The 13,628-nt window shown below is 41.1% G+C and overlaps 1 protein-coding gene across 1 annotated transcript in view; it reads right to left on the bottom strand.

The window, feature by feature from the left end:
- Nucleotides 1-13,628, bottom strand: part of RNF121 (ring finger protein 121) — a 94,396-nt gene that overhangs the window by 19,878 nt on the left and 60,890 nt on the right. Inside the window, exons 4-5 of the mRNA XM_059068757.2 lie at nt 3,739-3,893; nt 592-699 (exon numbers count right to left, since the gene is read on the bottom strand). Coding sequence (XP_058924740.1) covers nt 592-699; nt 3,739-3,893 — 263 coding nt within the window. The remainder of the gene's footprint in view (nt 1-591; nt 700-3,738; nt 3,894-13,628) is intronic.

The raw sequence follows: 13,628 nt of genomic DNA, 5'->3' as shown, positions 1-13,628 counted from the left end.
TATTTTAGGTTTTGTGGCCCATATAGTCTCTGCCACAATTATCCAACTCTGCTGTTTTACTTTAAAAACAGCCACAGACAATGTGTAAAAAAATGAATATGAGTGTTCCAGTAAAATATTTTTATTTTATAAAAACAGAAGGTAGGCCAACTTGGCCCACAGGATGTAGTTTGCCAACTCCTACTCTCCTTGGACATAAGACCACTCAGGTAGAGTGGATGTTACAGTAAACAATACACACATGGAAAAGGAAAATGGTTCTGTTGGGGTGATGGAGTTATGAGTAACTGGCTATAATCATTATTATGCTTACTTTTGTTCTTATACTTTTCCACTAAAATATAAATTCTTGGAAAGTACAACCAATGATTTGAGACTCTGTGTATTATCCAGACATTCCTTTCTCTTTGCCAGCACAAATCACGGAAGGCCCACCCATCCTCCCATCCTCCCATCCTCCCAAGCCAAGTCTCCTATCCTAGGTGCCATGTTCCCCTTGTTCATACTCAGGACCTGTCCCAGGAACAAAGGTACATCTCACCAGTCCCTCCTCCCCAAACACTAGCAAAAACAAAAGCAAAGGGTACTCACTTGAATAACAAGTTAAGACCAAAGAGGGTAAACATGACAGCCATGTAGCCAATGATGCCAGTGGCATAGCTGATTTTATAGATCAGCAGGAACCACTTATAAACCAACCTGGAGAAAGGAGAAAAAATTAGTACAGCTGACATAGAAACACTGGCCTAAGAGCCTCTGGACCACCAGAATCCCTTACTCTCACATCAATGGGGACATCAGGCTCTTTGCTTAGGACTTTTATTGAGCAAGGCTGGTCACTCCCTCAATTGCAGAAACACCTCCACATACCAGGGAGCTAGTGCTTTGTATTTTCCTGGTCTCAGACCAAGGGAAGAAAAGAGACGTTTCAACCTCAAACAAAGTACACAGCTGACCCCAGACAAGTATGTCATCTCAAATTCAGGTTAGTTGGATGAGGAAGTGAAAATCAGTAACTACAGCTATGCTCAGAAGGAAACAGGTATTCTTATCAGGATAGAGGATTCAAGGGAAGATGAATAAGAAGTAGAATTAGCTACAGGCTTTTGTAACTGGGCATGGTTAATGTGAATACTGCTTCACTCCTACCCATAGGCTAATAACAAAATGAATTACATCTAATGACTTTGCTTCTGAATTTATTTTTTTTCCTGGAGGAGAAGGGATAAGGAAGGTGGCACTCAACGAATATCCTTAAATTGGATGTGTGTGCGTGATGGGGGTGGGGCTGTGCGATGCTCCTGAAGGAGGAGCCATGCTCCCTAGGATCCAATGAAAAGCAGTGTGGAATCTGGTTGATTGACTGCAACTAGGATCAGAGAGGAAAGATGGTTCCCAGAATGTACCAGAGCCTTTTAAATGCTATGGAGGTAGGTCCCTGATATCAGGAGCCACTGTTCTACCTATGAGGAGAGCTAAGGAGTAACTTAGCAATCTGCTTGGCTCCTGAGAGCTGAGTAGGTTACTGCCAACCCTGCTGGGCCTCAGGGAGAATGCTCAAGGTCCCTGCCTGGGCCTCCCTGCTGTGGCTAAACAAGGGGCTTCTCAGGCTGGCGGAGGGACCCAAACACCTTGCAGTGTCTGCCCTCAAAGACCACAGACAGCTCCATTATCCAGGGTTTGTACTGATCAGATGGGACTGAGACACAGTGGAAAGGATGTGGCATTTTAGGTGGAACCTGGATTAAGTGAGGTTTAGTAGCTGGGTAACCCCAGATAAGTCATACCAACCTGAGACAAGCTTACTTATTTCTAAAACAGGAACCCCCTGCTACCTTTCTCACTGGATTGTACATAGTGTATATAATTTCCTGGTGTATATAATATATGCTCAATAAATGCTGCATGAATAAATGTGGGTGTTTATGAAAGTACTTTGAAATTGTAAAGCACTATCGAATGCTAGTTGTTACCGTTATCAAAAACCTCCCATGTTATAGACACATTTTCAGTCATTTTAGCTAGATGTTGAAAATGTTACTCGATGACTCTTACCATGCTTTATTACACTTTTTCTTCATATTACCCTAAATGAGGTTGCAATTATTATCAGAGGTAGCAATTATCACATTTTTAGGGATAAAGAATTCAAGACTGAGAAATGTGCAGTCATAGGGGTCATATAATTAACAACTGGCAGGGCTAGGGTTTCCAATCCATATCCATCCGGCTCCAGAGTCTGTATATTCTATACTGGCTTTTAATGTAAACTACCACAGCCAGAGAGGGGCTTCTGGATCACTGACCTCACCTTGCAGATATATTTTACTTTGTAGAATGAAACTCAGAAGGCCAAAGAAAGGCTTGTAGTAAAGTGGAACATAAGAGGCATGGGAAAAAGAGCAAGTTGCAACTTGGAAAACTTTGGATAGGATAGTCACAACTCTTGAGGCTGGCCGGTTCTTCTCTTAGGCTCTCCTGAACCTGTACACACGTGTCTCACAGTACTTACCAACTGCACTAAAACAGCTGCTTTCTTGTCCATTTCCTCCATTAAACCAAGTACTCCTTGAGGACAGGGACCATGTCTTTTCCAGCTCTGTATCCCCAGTGCTCAGCACAGGGTCTGACACATAGCAGGTGCTTGTTGAATGAATGAATAAATGAGAAAATCTCTTTTTTTTTCTGTCAAGTATAGATATTAAATGACCTCACAAGCTGGTTAGGAGGATCAAATGAGAAATGCATTTGGAAATACAAAAAATTATACAGGGGACTTCCCTGGTGGAGCAGTGGTTAAGTATCTGCCTGCCAATGCATGGGACATGCGTTTCAGCCCTGGTCCGGGAAGATCCCACATGCCGCTGAGCAACTAAGGCCGTGTGCCACAACTACAGAGCTTGCGCTCTAGAGCCCGCGCGCCACAACTACTGAAGCCCGCATGCCTAGAGCCCATGCTCCGCAACAAGAGAAGCCACCGCAATGAGAAGCCTGCGCACCACAACAAAGAGTAGTTCCCACTTGCCGCAACTAGAGAAAGCCCGCGCGCAGCAGTGAAGACACAATGTAGCCAAAAATAAATAAATAAATAAATTAAAAAAGAAAAAAGATGTATACAGGCAGGGGCTGCTTTGTGGCCAAAGAAGGAAGTATTGTTTGCTGGAAAATTGTAAATTTGCTGAGATGCATTCATTCAACAAAAATTCAGAGAATAGGCTACTATGTGCCAGACCCCGTGGTAGGGCCTGGATATACAGTGACAAACAAAATGGATGTGGTTCCTGATCTAATAGTTAGTTTAGTGGGGGAGACAGACACTCAAAATAATATTTAGTTATAAACTATGGTAAGTTCTATGAAGGAAAACTACAGGGCCCTAGGAGAGAATGTGACAGAAAATCTAATTTAGAGATCAGAGAAGAGGTTACAGAAGAAAACGACAGTTATAATGAGACCACAATGACCAGGATTTGCTTACTTATTTTGTTACCTTTTAATATAAACAGACCTTGATGTAAACTGTAAGGTAAGCTATAGGGAAAGACTTGGAGGTTTTTATTCTGTGAATGGGGCAGGAGGTCTCCCAATCAGCTCATTCTGGTGGGGCTTTGTGCCAAGTAATCTTGGCAGACAAAAACTGCGATTTTTTTCAGTCGAACCCACCCACCTCCCGTGCATCCCAACCCGTTAGTTCAGGAAGCCTAGCTCCTTCCCACTACCCACTACCTAATTTCTCACCTTGGGGTTGTCTGTACTAGTGGTTTTCGGGTGGCTCGGAAGGTGACAAAGGCTGTGACGGCAGAGAACAAGATCCAGATCACTAGGAACCTCCACCAGTGCAGCTTCACTGTGAAATAGAGGGGAACAACCCACATCTGAAAGAGGGTCACCATCTGAAACACAAACACAAGCACTTCAGCTCTAGCCAGCTCCCTCTGCAGCTCTATCTGCAAATCCAGAGCGCATCTTGTGTGTCCATTTTAGCCTGATCCTCTCCGACATTTCCAGTTTTGGATAAAGGTACCTCCTAGTGACCCAAGTTGGAAATCTGGTACCGTGCTTGACACCAACCTTTTACCCCCCCACCCGACTGTTTATTGTACATATTCTTTCCTTTACATTTGAGCCCTTGCTACCCCTTACCTGACTGACTACGACCTCTTTGTTAAGTCTCCTTGCATTCGGTGTCTCCTCTCCAACCTATCCTTCCCAGGATCATACAGTCCTGAAGTATGTCATCCTCCTGCTTAGAACCCTCTAGGGTCCCCAGTCTACAGGATAAGATTCAACATCCTTAGACCCAACATCCTTAGACAGGCAGTCAAATCCCCCACAATGGAGCCCCAAACTACTATTTCAAGGACCACCTTCTACTATTCCCCACGCCTGTAGTCAGGTTGTTTCCCTCAGGGTAAAACATCCTTCCCACCTGCCTTTCGGCCTGAGAGTATCACATCCAAGACACACAAAGCCTTCAGTCTCCCTTCTAGGCAGAATAAATCATGACTTCTTATTGCTCCAAACGTATTTTCTTTTCTACCATCATTACAGTGCTTACCTACAGTATGAGATTGGATTTGAATTTGTTCTCTAGCTTACTGTAACCTCCTTGAGATCAGTGACAAGGTCATACTCATCTGATTCCTCTGTGCTAGGAAACTGTCTGGCCCATGATAGATCCTCAGTGAATTTAGATAAATGAGGGGAAAGCAAGACTAGAACTCTAAGAGGGAAGCACATTTGTTTTAAAGAGTATCTATTTTACTTTCCCTCCTTCATATCTTTACCTCAGACTTGTTAGCTACAGAGTTTCAAATGTATAAAACAATTCTAAGTCAGAAGTTTGGACCAATCATGAGTCTTCTGCTCCCCAATGTCTCCTAACTCCCTCCCCCAACCACCCAATTTTTACTAGATGTCACTCTTCTCAGGTGAGTAGCAGGTGTAAAAACAGATAATTAGCACTTAATAGAGGCTTTCTTCTTGGTATCATTAAATGAAATGAAAGAATATTTCTTTTAAAAGAGGGGGTGGTTATAGAGAGGAAAATATTAGCTAGTTTCCTAAAGTTCCACAGAAGAGAAAACTTTTGAGAAACTATTTACTCTTGGGGATTTCTAGGCTAGCGCTGCCCAGTCCAAATATAATGTGAGTCTCATATGTAAGTTTAAGTTTTCAATGGGGGAAAGCAGGGAGGAGGCAGGGGGTCGTGGTGGGATGAATTGGGAGATTGACATATATACACTAATATGTATAAAATAGATAACTAATAAGAACCTGCTGTATTAAAATAAAGTTAAAAAAGAAATAAATGATGGAGAGGGTGTGGAGAAAAGGGAACCCTACTACACTGTTGGTGGGAATATAAACTGGTAAAGCCACTATTAAAAAAAAAAATAAGTTTTCTAATAGCTATGTTAAAAAAAGTAAAAATAAACAGATGATCTTAATTTTAATAATATATTTTATTTAACCCAATATATCCAAAATATTACCGTTTCAACATGTAGTCAATATAAAACTATCTATGAAATATTTTACTTTTTTTTTTGTACTACGGCTTTAAAATCCGATGTTTATTTTATATTTAGTATATCTCAAAAGAGACCAGTCGAGTCTGGAGCTGCCGAAGAGGCAAGAGACTTTTTCTTCCCTCTTTGTTTACTGGTGCGCGAGGACAGCGCGCCACTTAAAGGAGCTCCAGAAAGGAGCGCGAGCCGCTGCTATCAGCGCGGACCCCGAGACCGGCATGAGACGCTAAGGCTGCTGGTGCAGCCACCAAGAAGCCTGTGTGCGAGCACAGGTCACTCTCCACACCTCCCCTCCCGGAAGGCTGTACAGCTTGTCACTGCCAGGGTCCCAGGATCCAGGGACAACTTCCCCGGGAGAACGCAGGGCGTGCGCATCAGGCTGGTGCGTCACGCCGGCCTCTGCCACGCCGGCCTCTGCCGCTGCAGGCTCACCCCGCATCCGTACCCCTCCCTCCCCCACCGGCCTGAGCCAGAGCCCCCGAATCAGCTACTCCTTTAACCCCGTCCTGTCTGAGCGAAGAGCAGATGCCCTCAGGCGACCTACAGGCAGAAGCGGGGCCAAATCCAAAGCTAAACCCCTGGAGCTGGTGCTAACAAAGAGAAAGGGAACTCTCTTCCAGCAGCCTCAGAAGCAGCGGATTAAAGCTCCACAATCAACTTGTACCCTCCATCTGTGGAACACCTGAATAGACAACGAATCATCCCAAATTGAGGAGTTGGACTTTGGGAGCAAGATATATTATTTTTTTCCCCTTTTCCTCTTTTTGTGAGTGTGTATGTGTATGCTTCTGTGTGAGATTTTGTCTGTATAGCTTTGCTTTCACCATTTGTCCTAGGGTTCTGACCGTCCCGGGTTTTTTTGTTGTTTTTGGTTTTTTTTTTTTACTTTAAAAAATTTTTCTTCTTAATAATTGTTTTTTATTTTAATAACTTTATTTTATTTTATCCTACTTTATTTTTATCCCCTTCTTTCCTTCCTTCCTCCCTCCCTCTCTCCCTCTCTCTTTCTCTTTCTTTCTTCTCCCTTTTATTCTGAGCTATGTGGATTAAAGGCTCTTGGTGCTCCAGCCAGGCAGTCAGGGCTGTGTCTCTGAGGTGGGAGAACCAACTTGAGGACACTGGTCCACAAGAGACCTGCCAGCTCCACGCAATATCAAACGGCGAAAATCTCACAGAGATCTCCATCTCAACACCAAGACCCAGCTTCACTCAACGACCAACAAGCTACAGTGCTGGACACCCTATGCCCAACAACTAGCAAGACAGGATCACAGCCCCATCCATTAGCACTGAGGCTGCCAAAAATCATGAGGTTATAGACACCGCAAAACACACCACCAGACGTGGACCTGCCCACCAGAGAGACAAGATCCAGCCTCATCCACCAGAACACAGGCACTAGTCCCCTCAACCAGGAAACCTACGCAACCAACTGAACCAACCTTAGCCACTGGGGACAGACACCAAAAACAACAGGAACTACGAACCTGCAGCCTGTGAAAAGGAAACCCCAAACACAGTAAGTTAAGCAAAATGAAGACAGAAAAACACACAGCAGATGAAGGAGCAAGGTAAAATCCCACCAGACCTAACAAATGAAGAGGAAATAGGCAGTCTACCTGAAAAAGAATTCAGAATAATGACAGTAAAGATGATCCAAAATCTTGGAAATAGAATAGACAAAATACAAGAAACATTTAACAAGGACCTAGAAGAACTAAAGAGCAAACAAACAATGATGAACAACACAATAAATGAAATTAAAAATTCTCTAGAAGAAATCAATAGCAGAATAACTGAGGCAGAAGAATGGATAAGTGACCTGGAAGATAAAATAGTGGAAATAACTACTGCAGAGCAGAAGAAAGAAAAAAGAATGAAAAGAACTGAGGACAGTCTCAGAGACCTCTGGGACAACATTAAACACACCAACATTCGAATTATAGGGGTCCCAGAAGAAGAAGAGAAAAAGAAAGGGACTGAGAAAATATTTGAAGAGATTATAGTTGAAAACTTCCCTAATATGGGAAAGGAAATAATACACCAAGTCCAGGAAGCACAGAGAGTCCCATACAGGATAAATCCAAGGAGAAACACACCAAGACACATATTAATCAAACTAGCAAAAATTAAATACAAAGAAAACATATTAAAAGCAGCAAGGGAAAAACAACAAATAACACACAAGGGAATCCTCATAAGGTAAACAGCTGATTTCTCAGCAGAAACTCTGCAAGCCAGAAGGGAGTGGCAGGACATATTTAAAGTGATGAAGGAGAAAAACCTACAACCAAGATTACTCTACCCAGCAAGGATCTCATTCAGATTTAATGAAGAAATTAAAACCTTTACAGACAAGCAAAAGCTGAGAGTTCAGCACCACCAAACCAGCTTTACAACTAATGCTAAAGCAACTGCTCTAGGCAAGAAACACAAGAGAAGGAAGAGACCTACAAGAACAAACCCGAAACAATTAAGTAAATGATAATAGGAACATACATATAGATAATTACCTTAAATGTAAATGAATTAAATGCTCCCACCAAAAACAGAGACTGGCTGAATGGATACAAAAACAAGACCCATATATATGCTGTCTACAAGAGACCCACTTCAGACCTAGGGACACTTACAGGCTGAAAGTGAGGGGATGGAAAAAGATATCCCATGCAAATGGAAATCAGAAGAAAGCTGGAGTAGCAATTCTCATATCAGACAAAATAGACTTTAAAATAAAAACTATTACAAGAGACAAAGAAGGACACTACATAATGATCAAGGGATCGATCCATGAAGAAGATATAACAATTGTAAATATTTATGCACCCAACACAGGAGCACCTCAATACATAAGGCAAATACTAACAGCCATAAAAGGGGAAATCGACAGTAACACAATCATAGTAGGGGACTTTAACACCCCACTGTCACCAATGGACAGATCATCCAAAATGAAAATAAATAAGGAAACACAAGTTTTTAAATGATACATTAAACAAGATGGACTTAATTGATATTTATAGGACATTCCATCCAAAAACAACAGAATACACATTTTTCTCAAGTGCTCATGGAACATTCTCCAGAATAGATCATATCTTGGGTCACAAATCTAGCCTTGGTAAATTTAAGAAAATTGAAATCATATCAAGTATCTTTTCCAACCACAATGCTATGAGACTAGATATCAATTACAGGAAAAGATCTGTAAAAAATACAAACACATGGAGGCTAAACAATACACTACTTAATAACGAAGTGATCACTGAAGAAATCGAAGAGGAAATCAAAAGACAATGGAGACACGACGACCCAAAACCTATGGGATGCAGCAAAAGCAGTTCTAAGAGGGAAGTTTATAGCAATACAATCCTACCTTAAGAAACAGGAAACATCTCGAATAAACAACCTAACCTTGCACCGAAAGCAATTTGAGAAAGAACAAAAAAAACCCCAAATTTAGCAGAAGGAAAGAAATCATAAAGATCAGATCAGAAATAAATGGAAAAGAAATGAAGGAAACAATAGCAAAGATCAATAAAACTAAAAGATGGTTCTTCGAGAAGTTAAACAAAATTGATAAACCATTAGCCAGACTCATCAAGAAAAAAAGGGAGAAGACTCAAATCAATAGAATTAGAAATGAAAAAGGAGATGTAACAACTGACACTGCAGAAATACAAAAGATTATTAGAGATTACTACAAGCAACTCTATGCCAATAAAATGGACAACCTGGAAGAAATGGACAAATTCTTAGAAATGCACAAGCTGCCGAGACTGAACCAGGAAGAAATAGAAAATATGAACAGACCAATCACAAGCACTGAAATTGAAACTGTGATTCAAAATCTTCCAACAAACAAAAGCCCAGGACCAGATGGCTTCACAGGTGAATTCTATCAAACATTTAGAGAAGAGCTAACACCTATCTTTCTCAAACTCTTCCAAAAGATAGCAGAGGGAGGAACACCCCCAAACTCATTCTATGAGGCCACCATCACCCTGATATCAAAACCAGACAAAGACGTCACAAAGAAAGAAAACTAGAGTCCAATATCACTGATGAACATAGATGCAAAAATCCTCAACAAAATACTAGCAAACAGAATCCAACAGCACATTAAAAGGATCATACACCATGATCAAGTGGGCTTTATCCCAGGAATGCAAGGATTCTTCAATATATGCAAATCAATCAACGTGATACACCATATCAACAAACTGAAGGAGAAAAACCATATGATCATCTCAATAGATGCAGAGAAAGCTTTTGACAAAATTCAACACCCATTTAAGATAAAAACCCTGCAGACAGTAGGCATAGAGGGAACTTTCCTCAACATAATAAAGGCCATATATGACAAACCCACAGCCAACATCATCCTCAATGGGGAAAAACTGAAACCATTTCCACTAAGATCAGGAACAAGACAAGGTTGCCCTCTCTCACCACTCTTATTCAACATAGTTTTGGAAGTTCTAGCCACAGCAATCAGAGAAGAAAAAGAAATAAAAGGAATCCAAATAGGAAAAGAAGAAGTAAAGCTGTCACTGTTTGCAGATGACATGATACTATACATAGAGAATCCTAAAGATGCTACCAGAAAACTACTAGAGCTAATCAATGAATTTGGTAAAGTAGCAGGATACAAAATTAATGCACAGAAATCTCTGGCATTCGTATACACCAATGATGAAAAATCTGAAAGAGAAATTAAGAAAACACTCCCATTTACCACTGCAACAAAACGAATAAAATACCTAGGAATAAACCTACCTAAGGAGACAAAAGACCTGTAATGCAGAAAATTATAAGACACTGACGAAAGAAATTAAAGATGATACAAATAGATGGAGAGGTATACCATGTTCTTGGATTGGAAGAATCAACATGGTGAAAATGACTCTACTATCCAAAGTAATCTACAGATTCAATGCAATCCCTATCAAATTACCACTGGCATTTTTTACAGAACTAGAACAAAAAATTTCACAATTTGTATGGAAACACAAAAGACCCCGAATAGCTAAAGCAATCTTCAGAACGAAAAATGGAGCTGGAGGAATCAGGCTCCCTGACTTCAGACTCTACTACAAAGCTACAGTAATCAAGACAGTATGGTACTGGCACAAAAACAGAAATACAGATCAATGGAACAGGATAGAAAGCCCAGAGATAAACCCACACACATATGGTCACCTTATCTTTAATAAAGGAGGGAAGGAAACACAGTGGAGAAAAGACAGCCTCTTCAATAAGTGGTGCTGGGAAAACTGGACAGCTACATGTAAAAGAATGAAATTAGAACATTCCCTAACACCACACACAAAAATAAACTCAAAATGGGTTAAAGACCTAAATGTAAGGCCAGACACTATCAAACTCTTAGAGGAAAACATAGGCAGAACACTCTATGACATAAATCACAGCAAGATCCTTCCTGACCCACCTCCTAGAGAAATGGAAATAAAAACAAAAATAAACAAATGGGACCTAACGAAACTTAAAAGCTTTTGCACAGCAAAGGATACCATAAACAAGACCAAAAGACAACCCTCAGAATGGGAGAAAATATTTGCAAATGAAGCAAATGACAAAGGATTAATCTCCAAAATTTATAAGCAACTCATGCAGCTCAATAACAAAAAAACAAACAACCCAATCCAAAAATGGGCAGAAGACCTAAATAAACATTTCTCCAAAGAAGATATACAGATTGCCAACAAACACATGAAAGAATGCTCAACATCATTAATCATTAGAGAAATGCAAATCAAAACTACAATGAGATATCATCTCACACCGGTCAGAATGGCCATCATCAAAAAATCTAGAAACAGTAAATGCTGGAGAGGGTGTGGAGAAAAGGGAACCCTCTTGCACTGCTGGTGGGAATGTAAATTGATACAGCCACTATGGAGAACAGTATGGAGGTTCCTTAAAAAACTACAAATAGAACTACCATAAGACCCTGCAATCCCACTACTGGGCATCTACCCTGAGCAAACAATAATTTAAAAAGAGTCATGTACCACAATGTTCATTGCAGCACTATTTACAATAGCCAGGACATGGAAGCAACCTAAGTGTCCATCAACAGATGAATGGATAAAGAAGATGTGGCACATATATACAACAGAATATTATTCAGCCATAAAAAGAAATGAAACTGAGTTATTTGTAGTGAGGTGGATGGACTTGGAGTCTGTCATACAGAATGAAGTAAGTCAGAAGGAGAAAAACAAATACCGTATGCTAACACATATATATGGAAATTAAGAAAAAAAAAAAGTGTCATGCAGAGCCTAGGGGTAGGACGGGAATAAAAAACAGACCTACTGGAGCATGGCCTTGAGGATATGGGGAGGGGGAAGGGTAAGCTGTGACGAAGTGAGAGAGTGGCATGGACATATATACACTACCAAACGTAGGGTGGATAGCTAGTGGGAGGCAGCCGCATGGCACAGGGAGATCAGCTAGGTGGTTTGTGACCACCTAGAGGGGTGGAATAGGGAGGGTGGGAAGGAGGGAGACGCAAGAGGGAAGAGATATGGGAACATATGTATATATATAACTGATTCACTTTGTTGTAAAGCAGAAACTAACACACCATTGTAAAGCAATTATACTCCAATAAAGATGTTAAAAAATAATCAATCAATCAATCCCAGTTTCATCAAAAAAAAAAAAAAAGAGACCAGTCACATTTCAAGTGTTTAGCTGCCACATGGGACTGGTGCTTACAACACTGGATAGTAAGCATCTTTTAAGTGTTAAGCTGTCTGTAGCTACTACTCTCTCATAGACTGCTCTGTGGCAAGAAAAAGCATTAGTTTTTTAGTGTTATTTTACATATTAAAAAGAAAAAGAGAGACAGTGGAAGAGAATGGTGAGCAGCCACTTTGCTTTAGAGCTTCCAGCGCTGTGTGCCCACTGGTCAGCGAACAATGTAGCCTCAATACCAATTCCACTGTACAGGAACCTGCAGTTGACTCTGAATGAAGCATTCTAAAATATACCGGCCTTACAAAAAAGAGTGTGAAAAGCACCAAGATGTACTAACAAACGGCTACCCAAATAATCTTCCAGGTGACATTCTAGGAGATACTTGGAGACCAGGAAAAGACATCACAACAAACAACTGCAGATTATTTAAACTAGGGGATAAGGCAACCAGAATCGTGACACTAAAAGGGGGGTAGATGAAGGTGGGTGTGGAAAGAAGGGCTACAGGGTCTTTAGCCTTCACACTGTTTGCTTTAACAGGCTCATGGGGGTGTTTACAAAACAGCAGGCCCAGAAACTAGAGAAGAATTAAATCACATGGCTGGTCACATGTGTCCGGCTCTGAGAAAGAACAGGAATTCCCATCTCCTTTGAGGTTTTCCAAAAACTTGGCTGTTACATAAAAACCACCAGCCTGTCCTAATAGCCTCTTTCCCACTCCCCATCAATCACCAATAGCATGTTCTTGTGGGGGAGTCCAGTCAAGATAATTTTCCCTACGTGAGCTGCAGCTCTGCATATTTTGGGTGTGGTGAGAGGCAGAGGACCTGGATTCTATTCTGGGTTGAACAAAGACATAATTAGGAGTAAGTCTGGGCATTGGTGTAAAAGGAATGGAAAATCTTGCCTCATTTTGTAACGTTCAGGCTTGAAACTTTAAGGGTGTAAAGCTACTCAACTTACACATCATGAAAGATAAGAGAGGAGGGGGGTGGGTAGGAAACTGAAGGAAGGAAGGAGATTTAAGGACAGGATTAGGCTCTTTGAAACCAGATGGCCCAGTAGAAGCCCAGCAAACCTGGATTCTAGTTCTGTTCTGTCTCCAACTCAGTAGGTCACCCTAAGGAGGGCATTCCTCCTTAAAGGAAGGGTTTGACTTGATTTTCAAACTCCTTTAAGCTCTAGCACGCTAAGGCTCTGTTAGGCAGCCTTGTATCTCAGACTCCCTGGGAGAGTGAAGGCAGCCTTCACTCATTCATCCAAGTACATACTTTGCATTTCATGAGAAGAGGAATGCAGAAATAAATAAACATGACCTCTAGTCCCTGTCCTCAAGGAGCTAACAGTCTAGCAGCAGGAGAATAACAT

Source organism: Kogia breviceps, chromosome 7, assembly GCF_026419965.1.
Source record: "Kogia breviceps isolate mKogBre1 chromosome 7, mKogBre1 haplotype 1, whole genome shotgun sequence".
Taxonomy (NCBI): domain Eukaryota; kingdom Metazoa; phylum Chordata; class Mammalia; order Artiodactyla; family Physeteridae; genus Kogia; species Kogia breviceps.
This window is presented reverse-complemented; position numbering and strand designations above follow the sequence as displayed.